The 19,788-nt window shown below is 43.0% G+C and overlaps 3 protein-coding genes across 4 annotated transcripts; all 3 read left to right on the top strand.

Moving 5' to 3' along the window:
- Positions 1-3,033: 3,033 nt before the first annotated feature.
- On the top strand, positions 3,034-8,423 carry LOC135561818 (zinc finger protein 665-like). Its single transcript, XM_065003729.1, has 4 exons — positions 3,034-3,425; positions 3,784-3,941; positions 4,772-4,841; positions 7,103-8,423. The coding sequence occupies exons 1-4, from the start codon at positions 3,200-3,202 to the stop codon at positions 8,110-8,112; spliced, it is 1,464 nt and encodes a 487-aa protein (XP_064859801.1). The 5' UTR covers positions 3,034-3,199; the 3' UTR covers positions 8,113-8,423.
- A 227-nt stretch (positions 8,424-8,650) lies between these two features.
- LOC135561819 (zinc finger protein 629-like) lies at positions 8,651-12,168 on the top strand. 2 transcript variants are annotated; one of them, XM_065003730.1, is made up of 4 exons: positions 8,651-9,072; positions 9,200-9,291; positions 10,579-10,687; positions 10,800-12,168. In XM_065003730.1, exons 1-4 carry the CDS (start codon positions 8,820-8,822, stop codon positions 11,993-11,995), a joined length of 1,650 nt encoding a protein of 549 aa, XP_064859802.1. In that variant the 5' UTR covers positions 8,651-8,819; the 3' UTR covers positions 11,996-12,168. The 2 variants fall into 2 exon arrangements, with proteins under 2 accessions (XP_064859802.1, XP_064859803.1); XM_065003731.1 differs by having other exon boundaries at positions 9,200-9,279.
- A 296-nt stretch (positions 12,169-12,464) lies between these two features.
- LOC115128048 (zinc finger protein 629-like) lies at positions 12,465-18,324 on the top strand. The gene is made up of 4 exons (XM_065003732.1): positions 12,465-12,974; positions 16,025-16,122; positions 16,204-16,306; positions 16,520-18,324. Exons 1-4 carry the CDS (start codon positions 12,671-12,673, stop codon positions 17,353-17,355), a joined length of 1,341 nt encoding a protein of 446 aa, XP_064859804.1. The 5' UTR covers positions 12,465-12,670; the 3' UTR covers positions 17,356-18,324.
- Positions 18,325-19,788: the final 1,464 nt, after the last annotated feature.

Genomic DNA, 19,788 nt, shown 5'->3' on the forward strand with positions numbered 1-19,788 from the left:
CAACACAGTGCCACATATGTTGTCTAAAGTTGAGGGAATGTGCAACTGGCATTCAATGTTCAGTTCTCTACCATAAGTCGCCTCCACCATAATTTCAGAGAATTTGGCAGTACGTTCAACCTGCCTCAACCGCAAACCACGTCACCCCAGGACCTCCACATCCGGGATTGTCTGAGGGGGTGCTAAGGAGTATTTCTGTCTGCAATAATAATGCCTATTTAAGGTGAACAACTCATTCTTGTTGGCTGGGCCTGGCTACCAAGGGTGTAGTTTTATGCCCTCCCAAGCCCACCCATGGCTGTGGCCCTGCCCAGTTATGTGAAATCCATAGATTAGGGCCTAATATGTTTATTTCCATTGACTGATTTTCCCTATGAACAGTAACTCAGTAAAAATCTTTGAAATTGTTGCATGTTTGGTGTATATTTTTGTTCAGTGTAAATCAGTGATGGAATTGATAGATCTTTCTTCTGACTTATCAGTTGTTCCAGTAACAGCTTTCCTTTAGGTTTGTCAACTTTAAAAATAAAAAAACATTTGGAGAGGAATAAAAATCAGTCAGTGATATTTACATTTTATTATTTTACAACACAAATATTGATAACAGCAGGAACATTTTAAGGAGGCAGATAAAGATTGTCTATTATATTGACAAGAAATTCAAGTGACTGCTGCCCCTGTCTACGGCCTCGTCACCGACCTGCCTCTCCCCGTACCCACCGCAGACTCCCAGGTAAACGCACTACCACAGGTTCATTGAAGTGTAGTTTACCCAGTAGATATCTGGCTAATACCGACATAATACCTACATGTATAAGTTAAGGAGACTACTTGGCATGCAGTTTAGACGCCCCAAGAGGTTTAATGTAGCAATGTTTCATCAGGACAGACAAATACCCACAGACTGACCTGTTCTTCTAGTTAGAATCATTGGGGGCATCTATTTTACACTGCTCAAAAAAATAAAGGGAACACTTAAAGAACACAATGTAACTCCAAGTCAATCACACTTCTGTGAAATCAAACTGTCCACTTAGAAAGCAACACTGATTGACAATACATTTCACATGCTGTTGTGCAAATGGAATAGGCAACAGGTGGAAGTTATAGGCAATTAGCAAGACACCCCAAATAAAGGAGTGGTTCTGCAGGTGGGGACCACAGACCACTTCTCAGTTCCTATGCTTCCTGGCTGATGTTTTGGTCACTTTTGAATGGTGGTGGTGCTTTCACTCTAGTGGTAGCATGAGACGGAGTCTGCAACCCACACAAGTGGCTCAGGTAGTGCAGCTCATCCAGGATGGGACATCAATGCGAGCTGTGGCAAGGTTTGCTGTGTCTGTCAGCGTAGTGTCCAGAGCATGGAGGCGCTACCAGGAGACAGGCCAGTACATCAGGAGACGTGGAGGAGGCCGTAGGAGGGCAACAATCCAGCAGCAGGACCGCTACCTCTGCCTTTGTGCAAGGAGGAGCAGGAGGAGCACTGCCAGAGCCCTGCAAAATGACCTCCAGCAGGCCACAAATGTGCATATGTCTGCTCAAACGGTCAGAAACAGACTCCATGAGGGCCCCACGTGCACAGGTGGGGGTTGTGCTTACAGCCCAACACCGTGCAGGACGTTTGGTATTTGCCAGGGAACACCAAGATTGGCAAATTCGCCACTGGCGCCCTGTGCTCTTCACAGATGAAAGCAGGTTCACACTGAGCACGTGACAGTCTGGAGACGCCGTGGAGAACGTTCTGCTGCCTGCAACATCCTCCAGCATGACCGGTTTGGCGGTGGGTCAGTCATGGTGTGGGGTGGCATTTCTTTGGGTGGCCGCACAGCCCTCCATGTGCTCGCCAGAGGTAGCCTGACTGCCATTAGGTACCGAGATGAGATCCTCAGACCCCTTGTGAGACCATATGCTGGTACGGTTGGCCCTAGGTTCCTCCTAATGCAAGACAATGCTAGACCTCATGTGGCTGCAGTGTGTCAGCAGTTCCTGCAAGAGGAAGGCATTGATGCTATGGACTGGCCCGCCCGTTCCCCAGACCTGAATCCAATTGAGCACATCTGGGACATCATGTCTCGTTCCATCCACCAATGGCACATTGCACCACAGACTGTCCAGGAGTTGGCGGATGCTTTAGTCCAGGTCTGGAAGAAGATCCCTCAGGAGACCATCCGCCACCTCATCAGGAGCATGCCCAGGCGTTGTAGGGAGGTCATACAGTCACGTGGAGGCCACACACACTACTGAGACTCATTTCGACTTGTTTTAAGGACATTACATCAAAGTTGGATCAGCCTGTAGTGTGGTTTTCCACTTTAATTTTGAGTGTGACTCCAAATCCAGACCTCCATGGGTTGATAAATTTGATTTCCATTGATACATTTTGTGTGATTTTGTTGTCAGCACATTCAACTATGTAAAGAAAAAAGTATTTAATAAGAATATTTAATTCATTCAGATATAGGATGTGTTATTTTAGTGTTCCCTTTATTTTTTTGAGCAGTGTATGTCTAGGAATAGTCTCTGTGGGGCATAGTCTCTGTGAGACATATCTACCCTTACAAAATAGTCTGACAAAGCACAAGATCCATTCACCTTGTCTGTCATCTGTACTGTTCTATTTCTACGTTCCCAACTCGTAGGAATCCCCACTTGGTTAACTACTTTGAAATGGGAGAAGCCCTCAATTGCAATGCACATGCTAAAACAGGTTATATCCATGATAAGTCCTATCTATCTCTATGATAACGGGCACAACTCTGATATACTGTAGTTGTTTTTTTTACCCCCAACGTTTGTGAGATGCCTTATGCGTCCACTTATCAGTGCATTTGTGACAACCTAATCATTAAAAAACCTATATTCGGCAAAATAAGTCTCACGAAGCAATAAAATGCTTCGTTGAACATATTCGACAATTATTTCCTCCTTACAAAAATTCCTCACTTTCGTAAACAGATTTCGGGCTGAGTAAAACGTCTCGCTTCGCCTCTTCCTCTGGTATTTATTGCAATTTATACTCCGAGCTGTGAAAGGCAGCAATACGCAACAAAGCGTCTAAGTGTGCTGAAAAACCACACGAAGAAGAAGAATCGATATCCCTGGAAACGGATAAAACTTCTTCAACCATTCCGCCAGTAGCTAATTTCCTTCCACTGTCAGGTGTTGAATCACACGCATCAACTTTTGTATTTGTGTAACTATGTCTTTCGAACATGCCTTTCGTTCTCGTGTTGCCTTCATTATGGAAACCTTAACAGCAACAGCCGTGCAAGACATTTGTAAATTTATGGAAGAAACGTATGCTGCTCTTCGAGTGGAAATGTTGCAAGAACAAAACCGAAGTTCGAGGACAAAATTGCAGGCGATGGAGAATAGCAAGGGGAAAGAAAAGCCTGCGAACAGTATGGAGAGCGTTCAAGAAGACGGTGAGATGAAATATTTACAGATAGTTATGCCTATTGACTATTTGTCTGTAGGAAGCTAGGAGACAAATAATACACTAGCAGGCTAGCTAGCAGTCGCCTGAATGTGCAGCCCCGGAGGGCACTGTTATTACTGACTGAATATTAGTGCTCTCTGCTGGACCTTATGGCTATAGTCTGTAGGGGGCACCCTACTCCTTCAGTAGTGAAAAGTTGCTTTGCAAATACTATTCTAAATATATGCAATCATGACGAGTGATGGCATATTTCTACTACATGTTTTTGTGAAATCTGAGCCTTATTATCCCTGTATGACCAACATTTTCAGAAAAACTATTTGTATGTTACCCCCCCTCATCAGGTTTCAGAAACTTCCCAGTCGTGGAGCAAATCCTCAATGAACAAGAGGCCAATGGTCTTTGGCTAGAAGGTCACCTTACTGTTGAAGACGAAGGTCCACCGTCACTGGCACCAGAGGAAGAACAGCCATTGCAGAGTTGTGGTCAGATGACAGACAAGGTGAGTGGAGCTTGTGCTTTGGCTGGTGATTTTTGTAAGGGTAGATATGTCTCACAGAGATGAGGCACAGACATATTTAATTGAAAACCATGCAAGCTCACGCCCAGCAAAAATGTGTAGCAGGACTTTAACTGTAAATAGAATATTAAGGCTTTGAATGACCCTTAAATAAATTCAATAGGGCTTTCCGAGTGGCGCAGCGGTGTAAGGCATAGCAGGGCTAGAGGCGTCACTACAGATCCGGGATCCCGGTTGGCCCAGCGTCGTCTGGGTTAGGGGAGGGTTTGGTTACCGGGATGTCCTTGTCCCATTGTGCTCTAGCGACTCCTGTGGCGGGCCGGGTGCAGGCACGGTCGCAAGTTGGGCGGTGTTTCTTCCGACACATTGGTGCGTCTGGCTTCCGGGTTAAGCCAGCAGTGTGTCAAGAAGCAGTGTGGCTTGGCAGGGTCGTGTTTCACAGGATGCATGGCTCTCGACCTTAGACTCTCCTGAGCCCATACAGGACTTGCAGCGATGGGACAAGACTAACTACCAATTGGATATCATGGAAAAGGGCAAAAAAATATATAAAAACTCAAAATACCATCTAGGCTACAGATAAACCTTTTTAAGAGCTGTTTTCAAAGATTCTCATTTAAGCATAAAATATGCCCTTCCAAATATATTTGTTTGTATTAAATTATATTCCATGATTTTGGTGTCATTCCCCTGCTGCATTATGTTTTGTAATGGAAACCCCTGCAACAAGATGCTTGTCTAACTGTTGCTGTATGATCTACTCTCTTAAAGGCTGATAAGAGTTAATAACACCATTGGTTGTCTTTTGGAAGGGAGTGGAGACATGTTCAGCACCGCTGGTCATTAAACAGGAGGAAACGGATGATGTCATGGAGTCTCAAGGTCAGTTGAAGCTATTGTATTACATGTTCAAGCTCTGCAGCATGAGTTACAGTGCCTTCAGAAACTATTCAAACCCCTTGACTTATTCCACGTTTTGTTACACCCTGAATTCAAAATGGATTAAATACAAAAATTCTCACCCAATAATGACAAAGTGAAAACATGTTTTAAGAAATGTTTCCAATTTTGAGCAACTCCAGCCTGTGTGGCTGCTCGACCACGGAAACCAATTTAACTAATCTCCCGACAAACAGTTTCTGTGCTGACGTTGCTTCCAGAGGCAGTTTGGAACTTGTGAGTGTTGCAACCAAGGACAGGCGATTGTTGTGCGCTACGCACTTCAGCGGTCCCATTCTGTGAACTTGTGTGGTTTTGACATTGTTGCTCCGAGGACGTTTCCACTTCACAATAGCAGGACTTACAGTTGACTGGGGCAGTTCTAGCAGGACATTTTTTTTTTACGAACTGACTTGATGGTAAGGTGGCATCCTATGACTGTTCCATGTTGAAAGTCACTGAGCTCTTCAGTAAGGCCATTTTACTGCAAATATGGAGATTGCATGGCTGTGTGCTCGTTTTATTTATTTTTTAAATGTAAAAAAAAAGTAATAGTTTTTACACCTGTCAGCAACAGATGTGGCTGAAATTGCAGAATCTGCTAATTTGAAGGGGTGTCCACATATTTTTTTGTATATATAATGTACCTGACCTGCCGGCCCTTGTAAACTCCAGCCGTGATGTCATTTGCCTTTTTCTCAGAAGTGGCTTCCGTCTGGCCACTCTTAAATAAAGCCCAGATTGGTGAAGTGCTATAGAGACTGTTCTAGCAGGTTCTCCCATCTCAGCCAAGGAACTCTGTATTTATGTTGATGGTTATTGGTCACCTCCCCGTCCAAGGTTCTTCTTGCCCGGTTGCTCAGTTTGGTTGGACAACCAGCTCTTGGCAGAGTCTGGGTAGTTACGTATTTTGTCCATTGCCCAATGATGGAGACCAATGTGCTCTTGACTGTTTCCAACACTGGAAATTGTTTTTTAACCTTACCCAGATAGAATTATTTCAGATCTACATACAGTACCTTGGACATAATGGAATAGTTTCTGTTCTGACACGTGCACTTTCCATTGTGGTAACTTTATATATAACGGAGGTGTGTTCAGTGTCCCCCCCCACACAAAAAAATAATATTTGGTGAGCTTGAAGCAATGAGTGTGGCGTACAGTATTTAAAGGGCAGTGGCCATACTGACGAAGTTCCCCAACCCACAACCAATGACACAGTGCATTCAGAAGTATTCAGACCCCTTGAATTTTTCGACATTTTGTTACGTTACAGCCTTATTCTAAAATGGATTAAGTTGGGTTTTTTTCCCCCTCGACAACACCCCATAATGGGAATGCAAAAACAGGTTTTATTTTTGTGTAGCAAATGTATTAAACAAAAAAAATATCACATTTACATAAGTATTCAGACCCTATACTCAGTACTTTGACGCACCTTTGGCAAAGATTAGACTCGAGTCTTCTTGGGTATGACGCTACAAGCTTGGCAAGCCTGTATTTGGAGGCACTACCATGCTTTGCCGTAGGGATGGTGCCAGGTTCCCTCCAGACGTGACCCCAAAGAGTTCAATCTTGGTTTCATCAGACCAGAGAGAATTGTTTCTGGCATTTGGCAAACTCCAAGTGGGCTGTCATGTGCCTTTTAATGAGAAGTGGCTTCCGTCTGTCCACAGTACCATAAAGGCCTGATTGGTGGAGTGCTGCAGAGATGGTTGTCCTTCTGGAAGGTTCTCCCATCTCCACAAAGGAACTTTGGAGCTCTGTCTGAGTGATCATCATCATGGTTTTTGCTCTTACATGCACTGTCATCTATGGGACCTTTATATATAAATCTTGTCCAAGCAATTGAATTTACCACAGGTTGAATCCAATCAAGTTGTAGAAACATCAAGGATGATCAATGGAAACAGGATGCACCTGAGCTCAATTTTGAGTTTCATAGCAAAGGGTGTGAAAGTTTTCATTTTCAATAAATATGCAAAAATGTATAAAAACATTTTCACTTTGTCATTATGGTGTATTGTGTAGATGGGTGAGAACAAATATTTTATCCATTTTGAATTCGGCAACAAAATATGGAATAAGTCAAGGGTTATGAATACTTCCTGAATGCCCTGTATGCTCTTAGCTTCTAATGGACAATATGACGAGTCACTGTGAAACAAACTTGTAAAATGTATTGTTGGTGACTGCCTTTCCAGGTTACAGCGGGTGGATGCCAGAGACTCACAAGGCCAACCAGAATATCATAGGAAAAAGTGATGAGGAAGAGCGAAGTCAAGCCTCTAGGGAATCCAAAGAACTTGGACTCGACGACTTTAAGAAAGAACAGAGTCTGTTGCTGGTGTCAATTGTGGATGCTGCAGCACCTACAAAGAGGAAGAAATATAACATAAGATACACCTGTAAAATATGTGGAAAGACTGGGACCAAGAAAGGCAGAATGACAAGTCACTTGATAACACACAAAGGGACTTCTAGTTGTGATATTTGTGGTGACAAATTCAAGCATCAGAATGGCTTGACAAAGCACAAGCTACTCAAACACAGTGTGAAAACCTACAGTTGCTTTGTGTGCGGAAAAATGTTTTTATATTCTAAAATACGTGACTACCATGAGCGCATACACGTTGGAGAAGACTACTGGTGCGCGGACTGTGGCAAGACGTTCAAGGAGCGCCAGGATCGCGACATGCACGAGTGCATTGTTTGCAAGGGAGACCGGCCCTACAGCTGCTCCGGGTGCAACAAGGACTTTGAAAGGCAGTACCATCTCAAACAACACCAGCTGGAAAAACACCCTCTAATGGTGGACCAGACTGTCGAACCTGAGTCCAAGGACATTGAGGACCAACAGAGTCAGTTTGAGTCAGCTGAGAGTTCTGAGGCACCCATAAGGAATGAACCAATACAATACACTTGTGAAATATGTGGAACAACTTGGGCGACTCAACATAGCATGCGCTCTCACATGTTTATACATAGAAAAATACAAAGGAAACACTATACCTGCGACGTCTGTGGCAAGGTATTTAGGCTCAAATCACCTTTCACCAAACATCAGCTCAGACACAAGGGAGACCTGCCCTTCAGCTGCTCAGAGTGCAACAAGGACTTTAAAAGTCAGTACCAGCTTAAAAAACACCAGCTTGAAAAGCACCCTCTAAAGGTGGAGCAGCCGTGTTCTGATCTTGTATGGACAGCGACCTGAAGGCCGATATCGGTGCCTTTGGTTGGTAAGTTCAGGTCCCACAACCTGAGTTGAACAATGATCGTGGTGATGTCTAACGTGTGCTCTGTCTGAGAATGTCAGCTACTATTTATGCTCTTCACTGAACATGACCCAATTAAAATGGCTGTATCTGAATGAACATTTTAAGTGTAAGAATTTTTGGTTTTGTCGTTTTTTTGCCCATATTTTTGGCTTTGGCAAAATTGGATTTTTCCTTTTGTTTGAAAAGCATGATTTAGGCTTCATCATTGTTAAATAGCTTGTCGTATTTGAATAAAAACATATCCAGACTTACGTTTCCATTTTATAAACAAGGCAACTATGGAATGAGTGAGCGATTACTGATTTGTAAATACAGAGCAACTTTCTCCACCTGGAACTGAATGTGTTTACTTCTGTGACATGGTGAGTTCTCCAATAGAGGGAGGCGGAATCCGAGTAGAACAGCATCCTAAATCAATTGGGTCGATAAACTGATATTTACGGTAGACTAACGTCATGACCTCTGCCACCCGGAAGTAAACAATGACATGTTAACGGCTAGCGAGCTGAACACAAACAGTATCGCCGAAGATTTTCACATGCCTATAGTTAGTGCTTTTTGATGACATGGTACTCTTACTCTACAAACCATTCATCCAATACACTTAATGTGTAAGCTTTGAGTGAAATAACGTTAAGCGATCATGTCGAATTCTGTACCTTTTCACTCTCAGCTCGCCTCCATCATGGAGGTATTGGCTAACGCGGCAGTAGCAGAAATCTGCCAACTTGTAGACGATGGCTATGCCGTGTTGCGCCTTGAAATGTCGAGAACTCAGAGCGAAAACCAGGCTTTGAAGAACAAACTACACCTGGTGGAGGTTCGTTCTAGGGAACGATCTGTCAAAAGAAGCATCGTACCCCCATTGTCGAGCTGTTTTGGTGCGCAAGGAACAGGTGAGTTTCTATAGTTTACCAATGCAATGATAGACATTGAGTTTTGGGGCAGGAAATATTATTTGTGGACTGCATGTTCTCAATGCCGTGCATGTCATGAATTTATTGTTTTTCCACTCCGATATAGATCAAGTCGAAGAGAAGCAGTCCCCCAGTGTAAGGAGAAATGGAGGATCCGTGGTGTTGGGGGACAGGAGCACTAGGACTGTCAGTGAAGAGGTTAATGGATTCGAAGTTACATATCTGATATAGTTGCAGACAAATATATCAGCACTCTTGCACTTTTCTTAAATAGTTCCCCATTTCTTAAATAAGTACTTTGATCACCAGATTTTCCACATGGCTTATTTTTGTACATTTAAGTTGAACATTTTAATTTTAAAAAGTACAGACGATGGCATGGAGAAAATTATTGGCACCCCGGAGCTAGTACTTGGTTACACAGCCTTTGGCCAAGATAACTGGAGACAAGCGCTTCTTGTAGCCATCAATGAGCTTTCCACACCTTTCTACTGACACTTTGGCTCACTTTTCAGCCGCGAACTCCTATAATTGTTTAATATTTGAGGGATGCCATCAACTGCTGTTTTTAGATCTCGCCTTAGGTTTTTGAGATGATTCAGATCTGGACTTTGCTGGCCACTCCAGAATACTCCAGCCTCTCTTCTTAACCATTCCTGGTTGCTTTTGTGTGTGTGTGTGTGTTTGGGCTTGTTGTCCTGCTGGAAGACCTATAACCTTCAACAGAGACCAAGTTTTTGGACACTGGGTTTAACATTAGACTACAAAACACCTGAATCTGCTGATTGCTTGCGCACTACCAGAGGTAGGGAGAGTGTTATTTTCATTGAATGCTTAATTTGGTTGTCAGTAAACACAGAGCTGATCTGTATTGCCAAAGAGTTAAAAAAATATATATATTGGTCAACAGAACATTTAGGTGGAATTTGGGTAAGTTAAATCAGGCATTTTGTGTCTCCTTCAGCAGTGTGATCTTCTTATGTCTACCAAAAACCAAACAAAGCATTCAAAGAAAATAACACCCCACAATCAATAATGGGGGCGGTTTGACAATACTGTGGGGTTAATTTGCTGCTTCTGGTACTGGGGGCCTTAAATGTTTGCAAGACATTATCAAGGTGTTTTGGAATGCAATGTTCAACTCAGTGTCTCTGTTGAAGGTCCTCTTCCAGTAGGACAACAACCTCAAACGCACACAAAAAAGCACCCTGGAATGCTTCAAGAAGAAGCGCTGGACTGTTCTGGAGTGGCCAATGAAACTTAAGTTTACAAAAATAACATTGCAGAATCAATGTTGAAAATCCAATAAGGTGTGGTGACCAAAAGTTAGACAAAAATGTATTTAAATTTATTTTAGAATAAATGGGGAATTATTTGAGAGCGCACTCCAACTGTAGTTATAGACTGTGTGGTTATTCCTGGAGTGAACTTGAGGATACAGCAGGACAGTTAGAGTTCAGTCCAATTCCTCCTCTTGTTTTGCAGAACCTTGATACGACTGAGCATCCTGAGGTAGTGGTTGTAAAAGAAGAGAAATTGGAAGAGGAGCTGAGAGACTGTGGCTCAAAGCACAACCAGCAACCCAGGAGACTGAGTAGGTACCACACTTACCAATAGGATGGGGCCATAATGGTCTAGTCACAAAAAGTATACAATCGCATCATGAAATTATTGTTATCTTCTCTCTCTCTCATTCTTGTCCTCAGTTAGTGTGTCTCGGTCTCTTGTTGCTGTGAACGATCAAATCCTGAATGCAGAAACTTCACCTGTGGAGGTAGCTGAGGAGAAGCGGGACGGCGACAACCGGAGGCTCCAACAGACCGCGAACGGACACAGTACGGCAAGCCAGCACACACACAGCTCGGACTGTGTGACATATCAGAGAGAGAGTCATACAGCAGCTGGCCTCTCTCGCATAGAGGATGGTAGAGACATGCTTGATCCATCTTGTTCTTATTTGGTGGAAACAGACTCTACTAAGCCACTTGATGCCCCGCCGCCCTTGACTCCGAGTGGGGTCACAACCTTGTGTGACAGTATGGCTTCCTCTGCCTCACTGGGCTGGAAGCAGGAGGCCGGAGGAGTTGACACTCTTAAAATGGAGGCAGGAATGCCCTCCTGGACCAAAGGGAGGGATATTGGAATGGGCCTGGCTGCTCAGTGTGGAGTTGACATCCCTGGGAAAAACAGGGAGTGTATTCAGCTGGGGAACGGCACAAACATCTGTCCTCAGAGCAACGTTAACTTAAGGGAGAGCGAGTCATCGGAAGGGCGCAGGTCCAGCGAACCGGATGTAAAAGGATTCGATACCTCCTTAGACTATTTTTTCTCTCCGTCGGAAATGGCCGGGATACAGACTCCCCACCGAAGAGACGGCGCTGGAGGCGAGGAGCTGACCTCTTGTCCGTATCCCGGCGACGATGGTTTCGTCAGCCCTTCAAACTCGACACAAGGGGGCCTCCTCTTCTCAAACAGACTGGTCAACTGCCAGGAATGTGGACGGCTGTTCTCCAACTCGCTAGACCTCGCACTGCACCAAAGAATTCACATGGGGGAGAAACTCTTCAGCTGCACCCAGTGTGACAAGCAGTTCCTCCACCTGCACCAGCTCAAGACCCACCAGAGAATACACACCAGGGAGAAACCCTTTAGCTGTTCCCAATGCGGGAAGCGCTTCTCCCAGTCCAGCCACATCAAGAGACACATGAGTGTTCACACAGGAGAAAAGCGGTTTGGCTGCAGCGTATGCGGCAAGAGGTTTTCACAATCCTGTAGCCTCAAAGTGCACCAGAGCGTCCACACCGGAGAGAGACCGTTCAGCTGCACTCAGTGCGGGAAGAGTTTCTCTGTGCTCGGGAACCTAATGAGGCACCAAAGTGTCCACAGTAGAACGCAGGATTAAGTCTTGAATAATTAATGGACACTGTTTTCTGTTTATATCGTGTTGGTAAAATATTGATATAATGAATTTTGTACATCGTGCACGGTAAACATTGTTGTTTTGTAATAATATCCTGACGTAAACTGTCTCTTGGTGTGATGTGAACATATTAAAACATTACCCCTGAAAATGAATGTGGAGTTATCATGCTTGTTCAGTGCATTGACTGAAAAACTGCTCCAAGTCACTAAATGATGAGTCTATTGCTATTAAACCTACTACTTCATCAAAGGCTGCTCTGCAAACGTGGGTTGTCAAGATTTATTCAAATTTTTTGGGGTAAGGCTATTATGTTTTAACAATTTAAAAATGATATGAAAAATATTGGTTGTGTGTGTCAGCTCTCGTGCAGTGTAATGTTTTGTTTAGAATAGTTGTTTTAGTCCTGTCTCTACTTTCAAACTCCGAAGGTGGCGGTAATGTGCTAATCCAGTCAAACGAGAAGAGCGGTACGTCATCAACAGGCGACACTATAGCATCCTTCTAGACCCGAAGCAGTATCGTTATTCAACAATAACAAGCTAGGGCTTTACATAAGTATTCAAACTAGTATAATCATCCGACATTTTTAAGCAACGATAGGCAATTTGGCTAAAGTATTTCGGTTGTAGATCAAACGGTGCATGAAGAGCAGAAATGGCAACAATGGCGGACTGTGTTGGTTATCAATTGCAAATAGCTTCGATAATGGAGGTGCTAGCCAATTCGGCGGTGGTCGAGATCTGCAAAATTGTTGATGATGGTTATTCCTCTCTGCGTTCCCAAATGGAGCAGGAAAGAGTGCAAATTGAGAGGGAGAGAGAGCAAACCGAGAAAGAGAAATATGTGCTCCGACGAAAATTACGCGAAATGGACGTGAAGATGCGGAGCTATGAGCGAAGACTCAGAAGACGCGATCTACGGAATGAAATGCATGCAGTTAATTTGAGACCACATGAAGGTACCGACAGCTTATTATTATTTATGTATATAAACGGGTTATAAACAGGGCTGGGTTTCTAAATGCAATCCGTTAGTTACCTGTCAAATTGTAATCAGCAACGTAATGTTTGTCTTGCCCAAACTCCCGAACGTAATCTGATTACTTTCCCTTTAAGAGGCATTAGAAGGTAAAAATGAATATTACCAATTGAACGAGAGCTATTGCGGGATGAATCAATGTTAGCGTTTACATAGATGGCCATAAATCGATGTTGCATTTTACTGTAAGGGTTGGCTTTGTAGGCTTCTTCGAACCCATTACTTTCTACTACAGATAATACAATTAGGTTATCTTTACATTAACAAAGTCTGTCCGATTTCCAGTCATTCCAATTAATTGAATAACCCATGATCTTGAAGAATACGACTTGAAATATATATTAGCCAAATTCTTTTACCGGAGCATAACCCAAAAACGAAGGATTTATTAACTTGCTTTGTTGTTTATCTTGTCATGGAGGACTGATCGGCCTCATTTGCTTCGAGTTGAAAAATAAATGCTGCTCTCATGGAATGGCATGCATTGAGCACTACCGAAAAGTACCATTTGCTTAAGAAAAATGAATGACATATGCTGCCTTTGCTATAGGCCTAATGTTTATGTTTTTGTTGCTGACGCTTTGATATTTCCATAATTTGCATTTATCAAAAGTGCACGAGTTTGAGCATGTCTGTTAGGTAAATGGACACCCATACAAAACAAGATTTTACTTTTGAAACGGAAGTAAAAGTGCAGTCGACTGGTATTTTGGACGCAGTGATTGTAGTTGAACTGCAGGTACACGGCACTGTAACTGCAAAATTACTGCAGTAAAAAAATACTGTCATTTTGAACGAAGTATTTGCGACATACTGCAGTTTATACTTCCCTCTGACTGCAATATTTTTGGTGAGGGCAAGTTTTGGGAATCAGCACAAATTAGATTGAGCAATAAAAGCCCCACTCGTGGACTTCTTAAATGAAACTTGTGTTTGACAGTAATGGAGCACAATAACACGGAGGAGTGTAGAAGGGAGGAACTCCCTCAAACTGTTATTCCATAGGGTGGGTTCAACATTATGCAGCTGTTGCGAGAGTGCATACTTCACTGGCTGTACAATTAAACCAGTATTTGGATAAAGTACACACAGTGCCAGTGCCTTCAGAAAGTATTTGCGCCCCTCGACTTTGTTGTGTAACAGCCTGAATTCGGAATGGATTCAATGTTTTTTTTTCTCACCCATCTACACACATCACACCAGAATGACAAAGGGAAAACGTGTTTTTAGAAATGTTTGCACATTTACTGAAAATTAAATACAGATACTAATTTACATAAGTATTCACACCCCTGAGTCAATACTTTGAAGAAGCAACTTTGGCAGCGTTTACAGCGGTGAGTCTTTCTGAGTTCGTCTCTAAGAGCTTTCTACACCTGGATTATGCAACATTTGCCACTTATTATTTAAAAAATTATTCAAGCTCTGTCAAATCGGCCATTGTCCTGCTGAAAGGTGAATTCATCTCCCAGTGTCTGGTGGAAAGCAGGCTGAACCAGGTTTTCCGCTAGGATTTTGCCTATACTTAGCTCCATTCAGATACTTTTTATCCTTAAAACTCCCCAATCCTTAATGATTACAAGCATACCCATAACATGATTCAGTCATCACTATGCTTGAAAATATGAAGTTGTGTACTCAGTAATGTGTTGTTTTGGATTTGCCCCAAAAAGTGAATTACTTTGCCACATTTTTTTGCAGTATTACTTTAGTGCCTTGTTGCAAACAGGAGGAATGTTTTGGAATGTGTTTTATTATGTACAGGCTTCCTTCTTTTCACTGTCAATTAGGCTAGTAGTTGTTGATCCCTCCTCCGTTTTCTCCTATCACGGCCATTAAACTTGAACAGTTTTTTTTTAAAGTCACCATTGGCCTCATGGTGAAATCCCTGAGGGGTTTCCTTCCTTTCCGGCAAACGGAGTTAGGAAGGACACCTGTATCTTTGTAGTGACTGGGTTTATTCATACACCATGTAATTGTAATGAATTAATAACTTCACCGTGCTCAAAGGGATATATTCAATGTCTTTTCATGTTTTATTCATTTGTAAACATTTCTAAAAACATATTTCCACTTTGACATTATGGGATATTATGTGTAGGCCAGTGAACAAAATCTCAATTGAATCAATTTTAAATTCAGGATGTAGCACAACAAAATGTGGAAAAGGTCAAGGGGTGTGAATACTTTTTGAATGAATTGTACACATTTGTGAACAACCATCAACCACAATCCGGCAAAGGTGCAAATGGCTAAATGAGAGAACAGCAGTGTGATTCATGTAGATATCAATAATAGGTGATATTCGTATCGTCCGTAGGCTACAACACCACTGCTGTCATCCTAACCTCCAAGTGTTTATTCAAGTTGGATAATCTTTGGATGACGACAGCAGTCGCACCATTGGAAGACATAGCTTGGACTGTAGCCTACAAAAGCCTATTCCTGCTCTTTTCCCGCAATCCATCAAACACCTTGGGCGTGTCATCATAGTGGTCTCTGACATCATAGTGGTCTCTGACATCATAGTGGTCTCTGACATCATAGTGGTCCCTGACATCATAGTGGTCTCTGACTTGTGGTCAGACTCACTCAGGTGAAACAAACTTAACTTGTGCCTTTTTTCAATGCTGATTTGAATGTCATCGAGAAAACAGAAAAATTCACGCAAACATTGTTTCTGAATTTAAAGGTAATCCTAGGAGTAATCCTAGTTTTTCAAAAGTATCTGTAATCTAATTACAATATTTTTCCTGGTAACGGATTAGTTTGTTTGTTTGTTTGTAAGCAGTTTCACTAAGCATATCAGAATAGGAGTGCTGATTTAGGATCAATTTAGCCTTTTAACCTGAATCATAATGAATAAGAGCAGGGCACCTGATGCTAGATCATCACTCCTACTCTGAGACACTTTGTGGATATGTGCCCAGATCTTCATACAATGATCCTAATAATGACAATGCTTCGTAGTTTCAGTGTCTTCAATTGCCATGCCAGTGAGTAATGACCAGGCCCGAGGCCCCCTGGCTACAATCGAGGACCATTCACAATACCACCACATGCCTCAGGTGTGTTTTTGCTGTCAAAATGAACATAAATTACATGGAATAGGCTGAAACGTAATCTGTATTTTTCTATTTTATTTACAGGAAGACAGAACTGCATTGTCCCTAATCAAGCAGGAAAGAGTAGACAGCTGTGGCGTGGACCTGAAAGTAGAACAAAACATCCGCTCAGAGAGTAGACCCACTGGTAAGTTTCAGTGCAGATATTGATTACTTATTTACAATCCACTCACTGTTGAAATACCCAACACACAGGCCTTAACTGAAGACATCAACTCTTAGCCCTTAACTGAAGACATCAACTCTTAGGACTTGTGCTGTGTTTAAAGGCAACCTATTGTATATGATTAGGAATGTCTGATCATTGTGTTGATTACTCCTTTTTCATCCTTGATGGTAGTTCCAGAACCCAACGACGATGACAGCGAGAGACATAACATGGCTGACACTCACAGCTCGCCCACTGCAGCCACAGAGGACCCCACTGAGCCCACTAGGACCAGTGGATCGGAAGCTAACCTCAAGTCAGAGATGGGGACAGAGGGTGTGAACCAGAGACCCCAGCAGCCAACAGGACCAGATCTCAGCACAGAGATACTGAATAGCCCTGGTTTGGATCTGGCTCTGATGCAGGAGAGGGTCCTGGGGCATCTGGGGCTTTCCTTGGCCCAGGCAGCAGCCGCAAACGCAGAGGCTGCCGGGCATCCATCTTGCTCCTACCAAACCCAGGCTGACGTAGAGAGCCAGTCCAGACAGTTCCCCGGCAGCGATATGGGCGTCTTCGCCCCCTTTGACATGACAGCTCCTCCTCCTCCCGCACCGCCAACGAATCAGAGGCAGCCGCATGGAGCCACGACGACGAACGAGCCAATGGGCTGTAACTTCTGCGGCCGCATCTTCCACAGCCAGGCGTCCCTGGAGGTGCACCAGAGGGTCCACACGGGACAGCGGCCGTTCAGCTGCCCACACTGCGGCAAGTCATTCGCGCAGCCCAACAACCTCCGGGTGCACCTGCTAATCCACAGTGGCGAGAGGCGGTACCGGTGCTCGATCTGTGGGAAGAGTTTCATTTCGTCAAGTCACCTTAAGAGACACAGGACCGTTCACACCCAGGAGAAACCCTACATCTGCTCTCGGTGCGGCCAGTCCTTCACTCAACTCTGCAGCGTCCGGAGACACAGACAGCAGTCGCGGTGCGGAGAGCCGCCTCACGCTCAAAACGAACTTTCTGCTTGACTGTAGAAAAGGTGTTGTACAGTATGTGTGTGTGTGTGTTAGCTGTATCTGAAGTGATTTACAATAGCTATAGGTTTCCTAATCAAAACGTTTCGCCTTTTAGTCTCTTGGATGATAGGTCCACAGATAGAAGTTGAGAAATGTATGTTGTTAACTCTAAATTAATATTTACCTAAAGATGACACTCATTAGCTTTATGTGACTGTTTAGTACAATACATCCCGTCTTACCTTGGTCATAAGGTAAGATGGGGTTGTCCCTGGGAAAGGCTTGTTTTTAGAGTAGTACTTTATTGATCCCAACTTGGGACATGGTTTTATTTTACCACTAGAAGAAGTCCAGGAGGACGAAGCAGGACATTACGGAGCCAGTGGATTGGACTGAGCCCTCGTCTGGCATGGCTGACTTCACTGTGTGACTGAATCACAGGGATGAACAATGCAACTAATAAAAAGTTTTCCTGCATGTTTTGAAGGAGTTTGCTGACAGGGTCATTTGAGACCAATGCATGTTCACGTGCTAGTCGTAACTAGGAAACGCTGAAATTAATGACTTGCTAATTGGCTCTAGTTATCATAGGTGTTTATACACTTGCTGCGCTGAACCAGTTAGCAAGTCGGAAATGTTTAAGTTCCGACTAGCACATGAACGCGGCAATACTGAGGTATAACACAGGTGAGAAGCAGTTTACACAGGCAACCCAATTCTGATATTTTTCTCCAAATTGGTCTTTTGACCAATCACATGAGATCTTTTCACATCCAATCTTTTTCAGAGCCGACCTGATTTGTTAAAAGACCAATTAGTTGGGGGAAAAGATCTGAATTAGGCTGCCTGTGTAAACACAGCCGTTGAAATGCACAGTGCGCGGACAGTTTACACAATCAGGTATCGCAAGAGAAGGGTTAATACATGACAGAGGAAGTGCAGGTTTATGCTGTCAAATCAAATAAATGTCAATTAAATTCATGGGAAATGGCCCCCTGGATAGCTTTTTTCTGCAGTATTTTTATTAATTGCTTACAACAATCACTTATATCTGCTTCCTTGTAAGTAATCACAGCTCTCCAATTGGTTGGATTGGTTATACATATCCAATCAATGGTCTATATATAGACACACAATGTATGTGCTAACCTCAAGAAACAAGAATGGATGCATTACTTAACCAAATCCCTATCGCGGAAATTCAGCATTACAGTGTGATTGAAATGTAAAGGTCGATGTTCCCGTGTTAATGGAGACTGCATTCACTGTAAACGTTGCAGATGTCGGCGCAATATGAAATCCCATTTTTAACACGCTATCTGTAATGCTTCAGCAATCCAGATTGAATAGAGCCCCTAGACCATGGTTCTCCAACAGGTACACTACCCTTCAAAAGTTTGGGGTCACTTAGAAATGTCCTTGTTTTTGAAAGAAGAGCAAATGTGTCCATCAAAATAACATCAAATTGATCAGAAATACAGTGTAGACATTGTTAATGTTGTAAATGACTATTGTAGCTGGAAACGCCTGATAAAAAAAAAATGGAATATCTACATAGGCGTACAGAGGCCCATTATCAGCAACCATCGCTCCTGTGTTCCAATGGCACATTGCGTTAGCTAATCCAAGTCTTCTAGGCAGAGTTGCAAAGACAAATCCATATCTCAGACTGGCCAATAAAAAGAAAAGCTTAAGATGGGCAAAATAACACAGACACTGGACAGAGAAACTCTGCCTAGAAGGCCAACATCCTTGAGTCGCCTCTTCACGTTGAGACTGGTGTATTGCAGGTACTATTTAATGAAGCTGCCAGTTGAGGATTTGTGAAGTGTCTGTTTCTCAAACTAGACACTAATGTACTCTTGCTCAGTTGTGCACCAGGGCCTCCCACTACTCTTTCTATTCTGGTTAGAGACAGTTTGCGCTGTGAAGGGAGTAGTACACAGCGTTCTACGAGATCTTCAGTTTCTTGGCCATTTCTCGCATGGAATAGCTTTCATTTCTCAGAACAAGAATAGACTGACGAGTTTCAGAAGAAAGGTATTTGTTTCTGGCCATTTTGAGCCTGTATTCGAACCCACAAATGCTGATGCTCCAGATATTCAACTAGCCTAAAGAAGGCCAGTTGTATTGCTACTTTAATAAGCACAACAGTTTTCAGCTGTGCTAACATAATTGTAAAAGGGTTTTCTAATGATCAATTAGCCTTTTGAAATTATAAACTTGGATTAGCTAACACAATGTGCCATTTCAACACAGGAGTGATGGTTGCTGATAATGGGCCTCTGTACGCCTATGTAGATATTACATTTAAAAAATCTGCAGTTTCCAGCTACAATAGTCATTTACAACATTAACAATGTCCACACTGTATTTCTGATCAATTTGATGTTATTTTAATGGACAAGAAAATAGTATTTTCTTTTTGAACGGTAGCGTATATGG

Source organism: Oncorhynchus nerka, linkage group LG18 (genome assembly GCF_034236695.1).
Source record: "Oncorhynchus nerka isolate Pitt River linkage group LG18, Oner_Uvic_2.0, whole genome shotgun sequence".
Lineage (NCBI taxonomy): Eukaryota > Metazoa > Chordata > Actinopteri > Salmoniformes > Salmonidae > Oncorhynchus > Oncorhynchus nerka.